This window comes from Heteronotia binoei, chromosome 18 (genome assembly GCF_032191835.1).
Source record: "Heteronotia binoei isolate CCM8104 ecotype False Entrance Well chromosome 18, APGP_CSIRO_Hbin_v1, whole genome shotgun sequence".
Lineage (NCBI taxonomy): Eukaryota > Metazoa > Chordata > Lepidosauria > Squamata > Gekkonidae > Heteronotia > Heteronotia binoei.
The window spans coordinates 2,728,964-2,747,799 of record NC_083240.1 but is presented as its reverse complement, the minus strand read 5'-3'; the positions used below and the strand labels follow the sequence as shown (position 1 = coordinate 2,747,799).

The following is an 18,836-nucleotide window of genomic DNA, read 5'->3' as shown; positions in this document are numbered from 1 at the left end:
TGCCTTCAGGGCGAGTTCTCAGGCCAGGCCACTGACCATTCGGGGCTAAGGACATGACCCTCCCCACCCTCAGAGGTACAGCAAGTGCCCAGAAAGCTCTCGTGGGCTTTTGCAGCAGCAGACCCAATTCACCAGGGTTGCCAGCCTCCAGGTAGTGGCTGGAGATCTCCTGGGGTAACAACTGACCTCCAAATGAGAGAGATCGATGCCCCCGGAGAAGAGGGCTGCTTTGGAAGGTGGACTCTGTGGCATTTGGAAGGTGGACTCTGTGGTCTTGCAAATGGATTAACTTGCCAGTAGAGACTCAGCTCTCTCTCACTCTCTCAAACAAAGTTTCTAGTACTGCAAATTGCTGCAGAAAATAGCAACCAAAATAACTAAGGGATTGGAACACCTTACCTGTCATGTCTGGTGCTAGGAGAACGCTTCACTAGAAGACCATCTGGCACACCGCAGGCCACTTCTAATCATGCCATCTCAAAAAAACACAGAACTGGAAAGATCCAAGAGATCTCCAGGGCCCACCTGGAGTTTGTGCAAACCAGAAGAGAAGCACGGCAGAGAGTGACAGGAAAGAACCCAAAGGTTCCGGGACAACCAGCCTCAAAAGAAAAAAATGCTTTGGGTTTTCTCCTGCCACCTACCTGGAGTCTGGCAACCTGACATTTCCAACAAATTAGTGTTGCAGCTGATCTCCAGATAAAAGAGATCATTACAGTAGAAAATGGCTGTTTTGGACAGCGGACTGCACAGGATTAGACCCTACTGAATCCCTCTGCAACCCTCGTCAAGCTCAGAGCCAGTTTGGTGTAGTGGTTAAGTGAGCGGACTCTTATCTGGGAGATCCGGGTTTGATTCCCCACTCCTCCCATTGCAGCACCTGGAATGGCCTTGGGTCAGCCACAGTGGTTAAGTGTGCGGACTCTTATCTGGGAGAACTGAGTTTGATTCCCCACTCCTTCACTTGCACCTGCTGGAATGGCCTTGGGTCAGCCATAGTGGTTAAGTGAGTGGGAGAACCGGGTTTGATTCCCCACTCCTCCCCTTGCAGCTACTGCAATGGCCTTGGGGCAGCCATAGCTCTCTTATCTGGGAGATCTGGGTTTGATTCCCCACTCCTCCACTTGCAACTGCTGGAATGGCCTTGGGTCAGCTATGGCTATCGCAGAGAGCCAGTTTGGTGTAATGGTTAAGTGAGCAGACTCTTATCTGGGAGAACCGGGTTTGATTCCCCACTCCACTTGCACCTACTGGAATGGCCTTGGGTCAGCCATAGTGGTGAAGTGTGAGGACTCTTATCTGGGAGAACCGGGTTTGATTCCCCACTCCTCCCCTTGCACCTGCTGGAATGGCCTTGGGTCAGCCATGGCTATCACAGAGTTGTCCTTGAAAGGGCAGCTTCTGGGAGAGCTCTCTCAGCCCCACCCACCTCACAAGGTGTCTGTTGTGGGGGGAGAAGATATAGGAAATTGTAGGCTGTTCTGAGACTCTGATTCAGAGAGGAGGGCGGGATATAAATCTGCAGTCTTCTTCTTCTACCCCCGCATTTCTGGGAATCTCCCAATCCGGAGTTGGCAACCTGAGCAGGAACCCCTCCCCTCTGAAGAAAGGCTGAACAGTTGGGAGGGGGGGTCCGAGCATGGCTTTCAGCCAGGAGGGGAGCTCTTTCTCCTTGCCATGAAGCCACACAAAAGGAGCTGTTGTTGGGGAGGGGGGGGGGGAGGCTTGTCTAGTCAACCAGTCAGGGAAACAGATTGCTGGATGCCTTAAAGTCTTCTGGGTCAGATCCTGCAGGGTGATCCTCCTGTTCCTAAGCCGTTTATCCAGAGAAATTGTCAAGGAAACTCTGAAAGATTGATAAGACCAGCTTTCTGCAAAGCTTCCCTCCTCGAGCCTCCGCACAGCCTCAAACTTTCTCCAAGATTGCTGCGCTTGCTTCAGTAATGAGAGCCTATTCCCACACAAGTCATCCACGGGGAGGAGAGGAGATGAAAGGAAGGGCTCTTATCAGAAGCCAGCATGGCACCCAGCTGGGAGCACCAACCCTGTCAGGCTAACAATCGACTTGGCAGTTTTCTCCACAGCTCTGTCTACCCCCCACCCCCAGCCCCAGCTGAATTTTCTTTCCGTTTTGACCTTCAAGCTTTCTGGTGTAAGATTCCTTCCCACAGGACTGAAATCTCACATTTGCACGTCGAAAATATTTGTGCCACTCGCGCGCACAAACACACACACACACACACACACGTGCATGTCCTGTGGCATGTAACAATCACACCAGCAGGTGGCTTGAACCACAGCAGCTATTTTTAGATAGATCCAAGCGGGCAGCCGTGTTGGTCTGAAGCGGTTGAACAAAGCAGGAGTCAAGTGGCACCTTTAAGACCAACCCATTTTCATTTAGAACGTCAGCTTTCGTGTGCTCTTAAGCCCACTTCATCAGACGAGGAATCCAGCTGGATTCCTCGTCTGATGAAGTGGGCTTAAGAGCACACGAAAGCTGACGTTCTAAATAAAAATGGGTTGGCCTTAAAGGTGCAACTCGACTCAGCTATTTTTAGAGACTCTTCACCTGTACTGCCATCTCTTTATCTGTCCTCCCCCCTCCAACGGACTTCTCAGACTTCTGACAGTCGAAATGTATAGATCAGGGGTGGCCAAACTGTATATATTTCACAAATATATATTGCCTACATTGTTCAATGTTTTAATGGTTAATGTTCTGTATTGTAAATGTTTTTATTGTCGTGAACTGCCCTGATCCTGTTTCGGCGGGATAGAAATCCAATAAGATAAATAAATAAAATAAATAAATATTGTGTGGCTCTTGAAGCCCCCCCCCCCCCCTAAACACCCCGTCAGCCGGCTTGGAGAAGGCATTTGTCTCTTTAAATCACTTCTCCAAGCCAAAACTGGCAGCAGTTTGAAGAACAAGTTGCTTTCTTTCTACTTCTCCACTCTCCCCCACCTATTGTCTTCCTTCCTGTCTTGCGGGCGGCTTTCAAAAATCGGATGTTTATGTCTTGCGGCTCTCAAACGTCAGACATTTATTCTATGCGGCTCTTACATTAAGCAAGTTTGGCCAGTGGCGGATTGGGTCCAAAAATATTGGTTGCCAGGAGACAAAGGGGGCCCACCCACAACTATAAGGCTATCATTTAATTTTTGTAAGAAATAAATAAAATTTCCCAAAAATACATAAGTGGGGAAAAGGCATAATTAAAACTTCTGTGAAATAAATATATATTTTAGTAACGACAGTGTACATATATCGTACATATCACTGGCAGTACACGGTAGATACTAAATGTAAATACAAATTGCATTTTCTCCAGGGGAGCTGATCTCTGCCAGCTGGAGATCAGTTGCAGGAGCGGGAGATCCCCAGGCCCCACCTGGAGGCTGGCAACCCCAAATGCAACGTAAATTTTAGTTGCATTACAGTAATAACACTGGAACTTCTATTATATTTCCAAGCTACTAAAAGATCATTAAGATTTATTGTCTAATGTTTTAAGGGGCCCCACTTCATCAGGTACTCAGCTTGCTGGGGGAAAAGCGTAGATGACGGGGGAAGGCAACGGCAAACCACCCCATAAAAAGTCTGTTGTGAAAACGTTGTGAAAGCAGCGTCACCCCAGAGTCGGAAACGACTGGTGCTTGCACAGGGGACTACCTTTACGTTTACCTTTACTTCATCAGGAGCCCACAGGGCTGACACCCTGGCCAGTCCACCAGGTTTACTTTTGAGGACAAGCGTTATCCGCACCCAAAGGAGATACCCAGCTGTGTCCCTTTGTGAGTCACTGATCTGGAAGTGCTTCCTGATGGGAAGAATGCAAAGTATTAGCTCCGAAGGGGCCTGCTGCCTGAGACAGAAGTTCCACCCGGGCCAGCATGCTGTTCTCCTGAGCAGCAAACCAGGAAGACCTACAAGTGGGGGTCACAGAGGTCAAATCCTTCCCTCAAATTCAGAAATAGACTACCTTTGACTGTAGAGGCTCCCTTTAGCCATCATGGTTAATAACCAATCAGTTGTAAATATTCCATCTCAGACAGTGGCTCTCACTACATCAGACTGCAATGAGTTTCACAAAAATTCAGCCATGTTGCATGCAGAGATGCCACGGGCAGCCTCCTCTAGGAGCAGCCAATTCTGCTGCATCTCTGCATGGTGAATAATTTTATTATCCTCTCCCGCCTGAAGCAAAGGCACTGCTGAATTACCCACGCACAGTAGAATCTAGCTGACGAGAGGACTGACTCATACAGAGAAACGATGGGCAAACTTCCAGTAAGAGAGGCTTATTCTGCTAAATCTCTGCATCAGGAGCAATTGATCCAACCACACTTGATTCCGATCCACAGAATGGCCTGCCCAAGACAGTTTGGATTGGGATCAAGGTAAGATCAGTCAATCAAGCAGAGATACAACAGGCCACCTCCTCTACGGGTAGTTATTCTAGGTGCACGGAAATCTTTAATTATGTTCCTCGTTTCTTACAGCACCCACCTCAAAGAGGTATTCTGCTGCCTCTCTAGAAGACAGGGCGCTCGGGGACATGTCACGTGACAACACTAAGATGCCTGTAAGCATGTGCAGAGTGCATTGCCTTCTATTCAGGCAGAGCGGGCAAGCTACACCCCCCAGATCAGAGGGCAGGGATGACAGCAGGCCTGTGCTTCAATACCCCCACATTTGCATGCACGTCTCCAGCCTCTGATGAGGAAGGCTGGCTTCCTTTGGCTTTACCTGCTGGGTGGGTTCATCGGGTTCGATGGCCACATTGTTGGTCAAGGAGGCCACCTGGAGGGCCTGTTTCCGGGCGGCCAGCAGGATGCGGCAGTAGGTGAAGAGAATGGCGACGGAGGGCAAGAAGAAGGTCAGGCCGGAGGCGATGAGGGCGTAGGGCAGGCTGACCAGGAGGCGGCACTGCTCCTCCTCCAGCGCGGTGGCGTTGAGCGGCCGGGCGTCGAACTCCATCTTGTGCCAGCCCATCTTGATGGGCAGGAAGGAGACCAGGGCGGCCGACGTCCAGGTAGCCAAGATGAGCAGGACGGCCCGGCAAGAGGTCATGCGGAGCTTGTATTTGAGCGGGGAGATGATCAGCAGGTAGCGGTCCAGGCTGATGACGCAGAGGTTGAGGATGGAGGCGCTGGTGCACATCACGTCGAAGGAGAACCAGACGGAGCAGAAGACGGCGTCCAGCAGCCAGCGGCCGTAGAGCTGGTTCAGCATGGCCGGGGGCATGACCACCGAGCCCACCATCAGGTCGGACATGAAGAGGGAGACCAGGAAGTAGTTGGAGGTGTTCCGCAGGGACCGCTGGGTGAAGATCAGGAGGATGAGCGAGAAGTTGCCCAGCATGGTCAAGAGGATGATGAAGCAGAGGAAGGCAGCCACCCAAGCGCTGCCGCTTGGCACAAACCGGTCCCCGATCGCACTGGCGTTGGAGCTGCCAACGACTCCTTCCATTGAGGAGACGGGACCGAGAAGAGAGCTGAGGGTCGTCCGAGGGCCAGACGGCTTGGGGAAGAGGGTCAGGGCTTGGAGGACCAAACGCCAGAGCTAGGTGATCATTGCTAGGAACCAAAGGGCAGGGATGGGAAATTTTCCAGCATCCTCGTCCTCCTTTCCCCCTCTTTCCTCCTCCTCCTCCTCTCTCTCCCACTCACCTTTTGCTAAGCACCCGGGTTACACACTGTTCTCTGAGGCATCCCTCCGCCAGTCAGCATCCATTCCCTCGGCTGGTGGAGCAGAGACCAGTGCCAGGGTCTTTTGCCCACCTTCAGGCTCCCGGCGCTGGACCTAGAGGCTTCCTGCTTTCCTCGGGCACAGAACATGCTCTCTGCTCCTTGCTTCTGTGTGGCAGGCTGCCAGGGCTGTGTTCTGCCACCGCATCTCTCCAGAAACCAATAAGCCCCCCCTGACAAATGTGAATTTTCTCCTCTGCGAGCTCCAGCTGGAGAGAGAGAGAGAGAGAGAAAGAACACAACATGTGCAGCTTGTGTCGCCGGAAGCAAGACAAAAACGGGGTCTCCTCTCTTCCTCACCGCTTCCTATTTTTAAGTGCAAAGCGGCCTGTTAACGCATCTCGCTCGGCAAACTACAAAGCCATTTTTAAACTCTGGAGGATGGGGAACGGCAGAATTGCTCCCTCAAAGCAGAAGGGCACAAACCCTCCGGCAGGCGGGATCTACAGACGCAGCAGGAAACGGTGTTAAAGTCCTGACAGTGTGGACTGAACTACTTTAGATTGCAGGTGGTGGGGGGCGGGGAGAGACATTTCTGAATGCACTCCTGTGCCAACGCCCCACCTCAAACACTACCCTCTCTGCAAGCAGAAAGCTAGTATCTCATCCTGGGGGAAGATTCTAGATTAGGCCTTTCCTTGTGGTCCTAGTCTCCTTTTTGCAGTGAGGTCTAAACGCCTAAAGAGGCACTCAGAAACACAATCTGCAGTGCTACAACTACTCGACCAGCTCGGGACTCTACCACATGATTGGCTCCAGCTGCAGTGGCAGACTGCTGCCCTGTTACTAGGCAAACTAGGTGATTGCCTAGGGCGCCAGCCTTCTGGGGGTGCTGCATTGGGTGCCCCTCATGTGGCCCAGAGTCATTATCAGTGCAGGGTTGCCAGAAGTTAGCATTTCTTAGGCTGCCAGACAATCTAGGGCTGCCCTTCCTGTCGCAAGAGGTGATGGAAGGCAACAGCTAAGAAACTGAGCTCTGTGCTCTGCTTCTGTAGGGCAGTCCATAAATCGCCCTGGGAAAGGATAAAGCCAGTATCATAATGCCCCTATATAAATCGATGGTGCGGTCTCATTTGGAGTACTGTGTGCAGTTCTGGTCGCCGCACCTCAAAAAGGATATTATAGCACTGGAGAAAGTCCAGAAAAGGGCAACTAGAATGATTAAAGGGCTGGAGCACTTTCCCTATGAAGAAAGGTTGAAACGCTTGGGGCTCTTTAGCTTGGAGAAACGTCGACTGTGGGATGACATGATAGAGGTTTACAAGATTATGCATGGGATGGAGAAAGTAGAGAAAGAAGTCCTTTTCTCCCTTTCTCCCAATACAAGAACTCGTGGGCATTCGATGAAATTGCTGAGCAGTCAGGTTAAAACGGATAAAAGGAAGTACTTCTTCACCCAAAGGGTGATTAACATGTGGAATTCACTGCCACAGGAGGTGGTGGCGGCTACAAGCATAGACAGCTTCAGGAGGGGGTTAGATAAAAATATGGAGTAGAGGTCCATCAGTGGCTATTAGCCACAGTGTGTGTATATATATGTGTGTGTGTGTGTGTATAATTTTTTTGGACTGGATGGGCCATTGGCCTGATCCAACATGGCTTCTCTTATGTTCTTATGTAGTTTAGTTTAGTTGATTTATATCCCACCCTCCCTGCCAAAGAAGGCTCAGGGCTAAAAGCCCTTATCATATTTATAAAGGCTTCTGTTCAAACCTGTTTTTACCTTTCCCCATTCTTGGTCCTGTCCCCTACCCGTTGCACCCAGTTCGAACCAGCTCAAGACTCAATGCCCTCTTGTAAAACTTTGCTTTCACAGGAAATCCTGCTAGTAAAAAATACCTGGAATGCCTGCTGGGTGTTGCTGATCCATGGTGGGCCATTGGCTTTGACCTGTGTCACCTGGCAGCCAAGGGACTGCAGGCCATGACTGGAAAAGAGGCGCCAGACTGAACTGGGGCAGTTCAAAAGCAGCGACTCATGCAGAGACAGAACAAGCCCCCTCCTCTGAGGATCTGCAATTCTGCTGCATCTGTAGCAGTGACAATCACAGCTGCTGCAGAGTTGAGGCTGACTGGTAGAGGAACTAGGGCAAAGCAGTGACCCATGCAGAGTGGCGACGGGTACCTTCCTCTATGTTTGCTTCTCTGCTAGCTGATCGCAGATCACATGCGAGGGAGGGGATTTTATCAAAGATTTCAGGTTTTCACGGCTGGAGGGGATTTTGGTACACGAGGCATCAAACTGATAATCTCGGCAATCAGGACGCCGGTGCTGAAAAGCAAACTGCAAAACGTTATTTGTTCCCTGGGTCATTTTAACAAGGATTTTAACAGGAACCTTCAGCTTAATCTTACCCCAACTAGATTCTGCCGCCTTGAAGTCTTAAAAAAATTCACCTTCCTTCCCAGGGCCTTGCTGGTGCCAAAGCGCCACCCAGTGTTTCAGTCGGGTTTAGTTTTTACACGCCCACAAATACTTGTATCGCCAACACCCCCACCCGTCCCAATTCAGAGGAAATTTACAAAAAACTTTCTTTCTTTTGAAGCTTCCCCAGCTTGCTGGGGGGAAAGCGTAGAGGACTGGGGAAGGCAATAGCAAACCACCCGGTAAAAAGATGTATGGCTCTGCTCAGCTCTGTAGGGCTTTGCTCCCTGTGCCGGATTCCTCGTCTGAGGAAGTGGGCTTAAGAGCACACGAAAGCTGACGTTCTCAATCAAAATGAGTTGGACTTAAAAGTGCCACTTGACGCCTGCTTTGTTCACCCCGTCAAAGGTCTGCTGGGAAAACGCTGCGAAAGCAAGGTCACCCCAGAGTCGGAAACGACTGGTGCTTGCACAGGGGACCTTGCCTTTTCCTGAACCTCCTACGGACATTTCCTCTCAACAGGCCACCCCTAAATCAGCTGCGATGAAATCCAGCGGCAGTGCTGGCCCCCAGGGCTGCGGGAAATGAATGTAAAGTTTCCCCAAAGTTTCCCCTTGGAACACCTGTGCTGTTTCTCCCCTGGTGCTCTGCCTCCAGCGGTGCTTTCTCGGAGCGGTGCCCTGCACCCCCTCTCCCTTCGGGCTTCTCCTCAAAACTAGAGACCCCCTGAATTGCCTCCCCCTCCACAGGACCCACAAATAGGGACTCGCTGCAGTTCCTCTCCATCCTTAGCTCATCAACGGTGATCCATGCGACGGTCACCTCACGATTGGACTACTGTAACGCCCTCTACATGGGGCTGCCTCTGTGCCGGACCCGGAAGTTACAGCTAGTGCAGAACGCGGCGGCCAGGCTGTTGCTCGGTCTCCCAAGATGGGAACATGTACGGCCGGGGCTACGCGAACTGCACTGGTTACCGATTGTATACCGGGTCCAGTACAAAGTGCTGGTTATCACCTTTAAAGCCCTATATGGCCGAGGACCAGCCTACCTGAAGGACCGTCTCTCCCCGTATGAACCCCAGAGAGCACTGAGGTCAGTAGGAAAGAACAGACTGACTACCCTGGGCCAAGACAAATCAAACTACAGAACACTCGCTCTCGGGCCTTTTCGGCCGCAGCCCCACATCTCTGGAACCAACTCCCAGAGGAGGTGCGGGCCCTGCGGAACCTTGATCAGTTCCGCAGGGCCTGCAAGACCACCCTTTTTAAATTAGCTTATGAATAACTGAATTATACCAACAACGAAGAAAATCCGCCATCAGCATCAACTAGAAGAGCGTCAAGGATAGCGTTATAATATGTTTTAGTTAATTGTTTTAATCAGGTTTTTAAGGTTAATTAATGTTTAATTTAATGTTTCTAATGTGACTGTTTTATTGTTAGTGCACCATTGGTCACCGTATTGTTAGCCGCCCTGAGCCTGCTTCGGCAGGGGAGGGCGGGGTACAAATAAAATTTATTATTATTATTATTATTATCCCTCCTCCTTTCCCGGCAATTCCTCCTCTCTGTTGCTAAAATGATAAGGTTTAAATTGCATGCTCTTCAGGGGCACAAAGGGAGCCCTGTGGCGCAGAGGGTTAAAGCTGCAGTCCTGCAGTCCTAAGCTCTGCTCATGACCTGAGTTCGATCCCAGCAGCAGCTGGTTTCAGGTAGCCGGTCCAAGGTTGACTCAGCCTTCCATCCTTCCGAGGTCGGTCAAATGAGCACCCAGCTTGCTGGGGGAAAGTGTAGATGACGGGAAGGCAATGGCAAACCACCCCGTAAAAAAGTCTGCCGCGAAAACGTGAAAGCAACGTCACCCCAGACTCGGAAACGACTGGTGCTTGCACAAGGGACTACCTTTACCTTTAAAAAGAGCCCCGTGGTGCAGAGTGTTAAAGCTGCAGTACTGCAGTCCTAAGCTCTGCTCATGACCTGAGTTCAATCCCAGCGGAAGCTGGATTCAGGTAGGTTGACTCAGCTTTCCAGCCTTCAGAGATTGGTCAAATGAGCACCCAGCTTGCTGGGGAGAAAGCGGAGATGACCGGGGAAGGCAATGGCAAACCACCCTGTAAAAAGTCTGCCGTAAAAACATTGTGAAAGCAATGTCACCCCAGAGTCAGAAACGACTGGTGCTTGCACAAGGGACTACCTTTACCTTTAAAAAGAGCCCCATGGCGCAGAGTGTTAAAGCTGCAGTACTGCAGTCGGAGCCCTCTGCTCATGACCTGAGTTCGATCCCCTGAGGAAGCTGGGTTTTCAGATAGCCGGCTCCAGGTTGACTGAGCCTTCCATCCTTCCGAGGTCGGTGAAATGAGTCCCCAGCTTGCTGGGGTAAAAGCAGAGATGACTGGGGAAGGCCATGGCAAACCACCCTGTAAAAAAGTCTGCCGTGAAAACGTTGTGAAAGCAACGTCACCCCAGAGTCGGAAACACCTGATGCTTGCACAGGGGACCTTCCTTTTTCCCAGGGGCAGAAAGCGCTCGTCCTCTCTTGGGTTGCCAGCCCACAGATCCTCCCCCCCCCCACTCCGCCCAAAATCAAAGCTTCCTTTCTCATCCAGGCAAGTCGATCGCTGTCCTCTGGAAGTCAATTGTAATTTCAAGAACACACCAGACCCCCACCTTGAGGTTGGCAACCTTTCTCCCTCTGAGAGATATTCAGGTTGTCAACCTCCAGGTGGGGCCTGGCTATCTCCTGTAATTCCAGCTGAACCCCAGGTGACGTAGATTGGTTCCTCTGGAGAAAATGGCTGCTTTGGGGGGTGGACTCTGGGAGGCCCTCTTCAAATGCTGCCCTCCAGAGGCGTTGCTGCCAAATCTCCAGAGTTTTCCAGCTGGCAAGCCAATGACAATGTTCCTCCTCTGTGGGTTGCCATCCTCCAGGTGAGGCCTGTGAATTTTGCAGAACTGCAACTAACAGGAATGGATCTACATGTTTTTTGAGGGGGGGGCAAAATTAAAACACGGTGCCCCTTTATGGGCCATTCTGTCTCATGGTCCCATAGAATACAATGGACTCCATACCCAATTTGGTGCCCCCCCTCCTTTGGCGCTTGGGGCAGGCGCCCCCCTCTGCCCCCCCTCCAGATCCAGCCCTGGCAACTAATCCCCAGATTCTAGAAGCCAGGACCCCTGGAGAAAACGGCTGCCCTCAAAGGGGCCCACTGGCCACGGCATTCCTGCTGAGCTCCCCAAACTCTGCCTTCCCCAGGATCCCCCTCCAAACCTCCAGGGCTCTGACAACTGCTGAGGAGACCCCGTAGTACTTCTGGATGGCTGCCAAGACCTTGCCAAAACCTTTTTGAGAAATGTAGCCTATCTGTGAGTGGAGAACTGGAATCTTGCCATCCTCTGATAAAATTGTAAAAAGCTGGTCGAAACGTCTAGTGAAGCGAGGGAATACAAAGTACCTCGTCGCTGTGTGGTGCTGTATAAATTTTATATATTTGGAGCTGGAATCATCTTCCAGAAGTACTATGGGGTCTCCTCAGGAGCAAGTGGACCGAGGGTTCCTTTTGTATGTGGCAGGATAGATGATCATCTACGTGGGACTGTGTATTCTGAACCTTTGAGATGATGTCCTTCCTTTTATTCACTTGAGGGGTTCTGTTTATCAGGGTATCAGGGTATGTTGATAAGAAACGTTGGTGAGAATGTCTAGAATGCTATTAGCCACAGTGTGTGTGTATATATAAAATTTTTTGCCACTGTGTGACACAGAGTGTTGGACTGGATGGGCCATTGGCCTGATGCAACATGGCTTCTCTTATGTTCTTATGTGACACAGTGTTGGACTGGATGGGCCATTGGCCTGATCCAACAGGGCTTCTCTTATGTTCTTATGTGACACAGTGTTGGACTGGATGGGCCATTGGCCTGATGCAACATGGCTTCTCTTATGTTCTTATGTTATATAAATCATTTTGTATGACTATTTAATAGCTTGTTTGTTTATTTGGAGGCCGGTTATCACCGAACCTGAGGGTTATTTCCTCCCCCCTGGAGGCTGGCATCCCTAGCTGCAAATTATACTTTGCCCTCCGTCTGAAAGAAGCACACCACAGCCCAAAAGCACCATTGATGTTTGCAACACAGAGGTTTCAATCAAGACTAAAGCCCTGGAAGTGGGTTGAGTTGGGAAATTCCTGGAAATTTGGGGGGTAGAGCTTGGAGTGGGTTGAGTCTGGGGAGGGACGGGGCCTCAGCTGGGTATAACCCCACAGAGCCTACCCTTCCAAAGCTGCCGTTTTTCTCCAGGGGAGCTGAACTCTGCCTTCTGGAGGTCGATTGTAATTCTGGGAGTTTTCAGGACTCTACCTGGAGGCTGGAAGAGGGATTTTTTATGTGCGAAGCTGCCCTTGAGATCTGGTCAGCTGGACCCAAGAATCCCATCTGGAGAAACTCTTCACTTGATTCTGGAAGCTTGGGCCAAATTGAGCCCGGTGGTTTTAGAAATGGAAACTGCATTAACCGGCTGAAAAGACCTCTCCAAACGAATTCTCCAAATCCCCACCCTTCTTCAAGGGGGCCTGGTTTCAAGTCAGAGAGGCCTAATGTTGGGCAGAAAGAATTCCCACCCTCCCCAATGTGTTTGTGTGCGACGCTGGTTAACGGAAGACAGGAAGCGAACGAGTATTTTTGAAAAATCATACATTCCGACCGAAGGAGGTGTTACATCCCCAGAGTGGGAAGCTCAGAGAGCAGGCCTGCGTGACGGGTTCAAACTGGTTAACAAGCATCCCCTCTCCTCAAAGACTTTTTTCACTTGTGTCTCCTACCCCTCACGGAACTACAAGCCCCCATTTCCATCCGTCTGCAATGGAGACACGCCCCCAAAGGTCACACGTTAGCACAGAATCCAGAGTTTCGGTCCCACAGCGGACGAACAGACTTCTTGGAAGAGCTTTCCTCAGAACTCCCTTTGGGGAAGAAATATGTCCCACAGCACACAGGACAGAAAGCACAGGAGACGTCTCTGCCATTGGCACTCAGAGGAAGCATCACACGTCACCCGCTTTGGCTCTCCTGAGCCAGCGTCTTAGTTCCCAGTGGCACCGATGGGAGCCTGAGGGTCTCCACCAGCAAAATATTCTCAGAGCGACTGAGAATTGGTCTTCTCTTGATGTCTAAGGACCTGTCAGGTCTCTCCAGGAGAAAGCTCTGCCCCGCCACCCCCACCAAGTCTCTTCCTCCCCCACCAATATATTATCCCAATCTGCAATTTCTGATTTTCCAACACCACCCCCAGAACCCTCTTCTCTTGGCGGCTGCCATTTAGTCCCTGCCCCCCCCCCCAGTTAGGCCCCAGCGAAGTTTCCGCTTTCCCCTTCCCCAACAGCAAAATGGCTACGAGCAAAGCATGATGGGTATTGGCAAGAAAGGAACGGTGCCCCAGCCTCCGCTGCAGGGGACAGTCGTGGTAGCCTGGTGCTCACTCCTCGGTCTCTTCTTCGTGCTGGCGGTGGTGGTGCTGGCGGGGGTGGGAGGCGGGGGCCTCGTCCGCATCCGCCGGAGGGTGGCCGGGGAGGGCCTCGTCAGCGTTCAGGTAGACGTTGAAGAGGGCGCCCTCTTGGCTCTGCTCCTTGCCACACGCCTGGCAGCTGCAATGGAGGATCTTCTCCACCAGCTTGTCCACCCGGGGAATCTCCTCGTTGCTGGGGCACTCCAGGGTCACCTGCACAAAGACAGCGGGGAGGAGAGCAAGAAAAGACGGTGAGTTGCGCAACGGTCCTCTGACTGGCTGGGGCTCTCTATTCCCGATGACCGTTTAAAGCCCTTTCTGGCCTGGAACCTCCCTATTGTCTCCTTTCCATCTGCCCCTGGGCATCAGGCTCTTCCACCACTCAGGGGGCTCATCTGACATGAGTGCAGGGCCTTTTCCATCATGGTTCCAGCTCTGTGGAACACGCTCTTTGAAGAGGGGAGGAGGCTCCCTCCCTGGAAATCGCTACAAGCCCCATTTGCCAGGGTTTGGGGGGGGTGAATATTTTAAAGGGGGCGACAGGGAGGAAACTTGTGCGTGAAATTATTTCCCATAGTTTTGCCAAGTCCAATTCACGAAATATCTAGAGCCTTTGGGGGTGGAGCCAGGAGACATTGGGGTGGAGCCAGCAGCAAGGTTGTGACAAGCATAACTGAACGCCAAAGGGAGTTCTGGCCATCACATTTAAAGGGACCGCACACCTTTTAAATGCCTTCCCTCCACTGGAAATAATGAAGGATAGGGGCACCTTATTTTGGGCTAATAGAATTGGACACCCTCGTCTAATCTTTTTGAAACTTGGAGGGTGTTTCAAAGAGAGGCATCGGATGCTCTGCTGCAAATTCGGTACCTCTCAGAGCCCCAGATACCTGCAGATCAATTCACCATTATACCCTAAGGGAATCTGTCTTCATAATAATAATAATAATAATTTTTAATTTATATCCCGCCCTCCCCGCCGAAGCAGGCTCAGGGCGGCTCACATAGCATAAAATGCAATATACAATAGTACAATAATAAAACAAAATAAAATAGCCGAATTTACAATTATTCATCAGTTAAACATTAAAACATCAATAAAACCAGAATTTAAAACCACAGATTAGTTTGGTGCTACAGATATAATATAGCTTTACATAGCAATGGTATAATAATTCCACATTACAAAGCCAGCTGGAAGAGGACGGTCTTGCAGGCCCAGCGGAACTGGTTAAGGTCCCGCAAGGCCCGTACCTCTTCTGGTAACTGGTTCCACCAGCAGGGAGGTGTGACCGAGAAGGCCCTCTCTCATGCCGTTTTCAATTTGGCCTCCTTTGGCCCAAGGATTGTTAGCAGATTTTGCGAGCTGGAGCACAGTACTCTCTGGGGAACATATGGGGAGAGACGGTCCCTAAGGTAGGCAGGTCCTCGGCCATATAAGGCTTTAAAGGTAGTAACCAGCACCTTGAAATGAATCTGGTACACAATTGGCAGCCAGTGCAGTTCCCGCAGTCTAGGCTGTATGTGCTCCCACTTAGGAGTCCCATTAACAGTCTGGCCGCCGCGTTCTGCACTAGCTGCAGTTTCCAGGTTTGGCACAAGGGCAGCCCCATGTAGAGGGCATTACAGTAGTCTAGCCTCGAGGTGAGCTTTGCATGGATAACTGTTGCCAAGTCATCACGCTCCAGGAAGGGAGCCAGCTGCCTTGCCCGTCTCAAATGAAAAAAGGCAGATTTAGCAGTGGCTGCTATCTGGGCCTCCATTGACAAGGAAGGCTCCAGTAGCACCCCCAGGCTCTTGACCCTGCACACTGTTCTCAGTGGCGCACCATCAAAGATCGGTAGGGGAATTTCCCCTCCTAGGCTGCCACAGCTCAGGCACAGGACCTCTGTCTTTGCTGGATTCAACTTCAACCTACTCTGCCTGAGCCAGCCTGCCACGGCTTGCAGCGCCTGGTCCAGATTTTCTGGGACGTCGCCAGGCCGACCATCCATCAGTAGATAGAGCTGGGTGTCATCAGCGTACTGGTGGCAACCCAGTCCATGCCTCCGGGCAATCTGGGCAAGGAGGCGCATGTAGATGTTAAACAACATCAGGGAGAGCACCACCCCCGAGGCACCCCGCAATTAAGTGGGTGTCTCTGGGACAGTTCTCCCCCAATTGCCACCCTTTGTCCCCGACCCTCAAGGAAAGAGGAAAGCCACTGCAAGGCCAGCCCCTGAATCCCTGCGTCGGTGAGGCGGCGGGTCAGTAACCAGTGGTCGACCGTATCAAACGCAGCCGATAGGTCTAACAACAGCAGCACTGCTGAACAGCCTCGATCCAGGTGCCGCTGGAGATCATCCACTAGGGCGACGAGCACTGTCTCCGTCCCATGGCCCGGGCGGAAGCTGGACTGGCGTGGGTCTAGGATGGAAGCATCATCCAGAAAACTCTGCAATTGTACCACCACTGCCCTCTCAATAATTTTGCCCAAAAACGGCAAATTTGAGACCGGCCGGTAATGTGCCAAATCGGTCGGGTCTGATGCAATCTTTTTTAGGAGGGGGCGGACCGCCACCTCTTTAATAGGGAATAATGATTCCCTATTAAGTGTACCCAAGATACACTTCTCTCCCCTGCCCCTGCTTTCTGATGACCCTGAAGCGGGGGGAGGGCCTCCAAACCAGGGGATCCCCCACTCCCACTGGGGGGTTAGGCAAAGCAAGAAAAACACCGCGCACCAAATGTTGCAATGGAAGTGCAAAACGCTCTTTGACTCAACCACTTTATCACTGTAATTCTTAAATGTCCTTCAAAGCAAGTCAACAGTCCTTAGTAGAAACTCAAACTTTAAATGTTGCCAGGTGTGAAAATCTGCCTGTCTTCTTGTCTTTCTGTTGAGAGGCGCAGATAGTCCAGCTGTTCCTCCTTGAAGAGGAATTCAACAGGTGTAGTAGCAGCGACACGAGTCCTGGGTTCAAGTTCCTTTACACTTCCTCTGGCTGCTATTTTTACACTCCAGAACCCGTGCTTAGGCAACAGCTTACAGTCATATCTTATCAGTACGCACGAATGGAAAAGAACCGTCCGTGCATACTGATAAGATATGACTGTAAGCTGTTGCCTAAGCACGGGTTCCAGAGTGTAAAAATAGTGGCCAGAGGAAGTGTAAAGGAAACACAAACTTGAACCTAGGACTTGTGTCACTGCTACTACACCTGTTGAATTACTCTTCAAAGAGGAACAGCGGGCTATCTGCGTCTCTCAACAGAAAGACAAGAAGACAGCAGATTTTCATACCGGCACCATTTAAAGTTTGAGTTTCTACTAAGGACTGTAGACTTGCTTTGAAGGACATTTAAGAATTACAGTGATAAAGTGGATGAGTAAAAGAGTGTTTTGCACTTATATTGCAAAATTTGGTGCACGGTGTTTTTCTCGCTTTGCCTAAAGTCCACGCCGCAAGTTTCCTTATTTACCGCGCACCTGGGGATTGGCAGCCCTAGTTTCCCACCATGACTATTCCCCTAGAATTGCTCCTTGGGGTGGATCCTGCCCAGTGAACAGCCCCTTCTGTGCCCAGATCCCGCCCCCAGCCCCTGCCAGTCAACCTCCCCTCCCCTTTTGCAGCCCCCCAGTCAGAGAAGCCGGACTCACTCACAATTTCCCACAAGGACTGGGCGGGCATGCAGGAGTCGCAATGCACGAGGGATTCCGTGGACTGCGGGAAGGTGTTGGGGACGCTGTAGCTGAAACACTGGCCCAAGCAGGCCCTGCAGAGGAAAGAGGAGCAGCAAGAACGTGAGGTGGGCCAGCCCCAGGGCGGGCGGGAGAGTCCACAGTAAAGGGGAGCAGAGGGAAATGGGGCTAGGGTTGCCAGGTCCAACTCAAGAAATATCTGTGGACTTTGGGGGTGGAGTCAGGGGACCTTGGGGGTGGAGCCAGTAGCAAGAGTGTGACAAGAATAACTGGCCATCACGTCACATCTGGCCCTAACATTTAAAGGGACTGCACACCTTTTAAATGCCTTCAGTCCATTGGAAATAATGAAGGATAGGGGCACCTTATTTGGGGGTTCATAGAACTGGACCCCCTGGACCAATCCTTTTGAAACTTGGAGGGTGCTCTGAGGAGAGGCACCGGATGCTTTGCTGAAAATTCGGTGCCTCTACCTCAAAAACAGCCCTCCCCAGAGCCCCAGATACCCACGAATCAATTCTTCATTATACCCTATGGGAATCGGCCTCCATAGGGAATAATGGAGTACCCAGGAGACATTTCCCTCCCCCCTCCCTGCTTTCGGATGACCCTGGAGTTGGGGGAGGGCCTCCAAACTGGGGGATCCCCTGCCCCCCCCCGGGGATTGGCAACCCAGTTGGGGCCTAGCAAGGGGAAGAAGAGGGGGGAGCCCCCTGTAGGCCCCCGGGCATGGGGGGCAGAGAGGGTTGTCAGCTCCAGGCTGGGAAATACCTGGAGATTTGGGGGTGGAGCCTGAAGAGGGCAGGGCTTGGAGGAGGGGAGGGACTACCGTGGAGTACAATGCCCTAGAGTCCACTTTCCCAAAGGCCAGTTTGTTCAGGTGACCTGATCTCTGTTGCCTGGAGAACGGTTGGAGATCTCCAGCCACCACCTGGAGGCTGGTAACACCAGGGGCAGAGAGGACTTTGCTCCCCTGCTAAGGGATTTGGGGTTGGGGGATTTCTGAAGGCTTTGGAGGTGGAGTCTGGGGTCTGAGGAGGAAATTCAGCAGGGCACAGTGACATATTCTGCCCTCCAAAGCAGCCGTTTTCTCTAGGGGAACTGTACTCAGGGGAGTTGTGATTCCAGGAGATCTCCAGGCCCCACCAGGAGGCCGGCAACCTTGGAGCACACCCAACAAAGGAGACATCCATGCGTGCCCAAGCCACCCCCAAACAAGACGCACAGCCCCACCTGTTCTGGATGGACTTGGACTCACAGCCGCTGTGGCCCACGATCTGCGTGATGTTCTTGGCTTCGCACCAGGCACTCTTGTCTGGGAAGAGGGCCAGCTTGTTGATGGGAGGCGGCGCTGCCAGGATCAGGCCCGGAAGGAAGGCACCCAGCAGGAACCGCAGCATCCTGGCCTCTCCTGCTGCGTCTCTAGAACTTGGGACCGAGAAAGGAGAGCGGTCAGCGCACGGCATAGGTTGTAAAGTTGCACTGATTTTTGTTTGGTCTTTCAGTCCACCTCGAACACTGGAAAAGGA

At 51.6% G+C, this 18,836-nt stretch overlaps 3 protein-coding genes across 3 annotated transcripts in view; all 3 read right to left on the bottom strand.

Moving 5' to 3' along the window:
• Positions 1-5,501, bottom strand: part of HTR6 (5-hydroxytryptamine receptor 6) — a 36,465-nt gene extending 30,964 nt beyond the window's left edge. The window contains exon 1 of the mRNA XM_060259182.1: positions 4,754-5,501. Coding sequence (XP_060115165.1) covers positions 4,754-5,476 — 723 coding nt within the window. The 5' untranslated portion in view covers positions 5,477-5,501. The remainder of the gene's footprint in view (positions 1-4,753) is intronic.
• The window catches only part of MICOS10 (mitochondrial contact site and cristae organizing system subunit 10), a 424,103-nt gene that overhangs the window by 338,626 nt on the left and 66,641 nt on the right, over positions 1-18,836 (bottom strand). The window lies entirely within an intron of this gene.
• NBL1 (NBL1, DAN family BMP antagonist) lies at positions 13,495-18,757 on the bottom strand. Its single transcript, XM_060259120.1, has 3 exons — positions 18,541-18,757; positions 17,270-17,381; positions 13,495-13,839 (listed from the first exon to the last, which is right to left on the bottom strand). Exons 1-3 carry the CDS (start codon positions 18,705-18,707, stop codon positions 13,597-13,599), a joined length of 522 nt encoding a protein of 173 aa, XP_060115103.1. The 5' UTR covers positions 18,708-18,757; the 3' UTR covers positions 13,495-13,596.

Coding starts and splice junctions, on each gene's coding strand:
- NBL1 (XM_060259120.1), bottom strand. CDS start 18,707: ATGCTGCGGTTCCTGCTGGGTGCCTTCCTTCCGGGCCTGATCCTGGCA. Junction 17,382..18,540: donor TCCAAGTCCATCCAGAACAG/GTGGGGCTGTGC, acceptor TTTCCTCTGCAG/GGCCTGCTTGGGCCAGTGTT. Junction 13,840..17,269: donor CCCAGTCCTTGTGGGAAATT/GTGAGTGAGTCC, acceptor GTCTTTGTGCAG/GTGACCCTGGAGTGCCCCAG.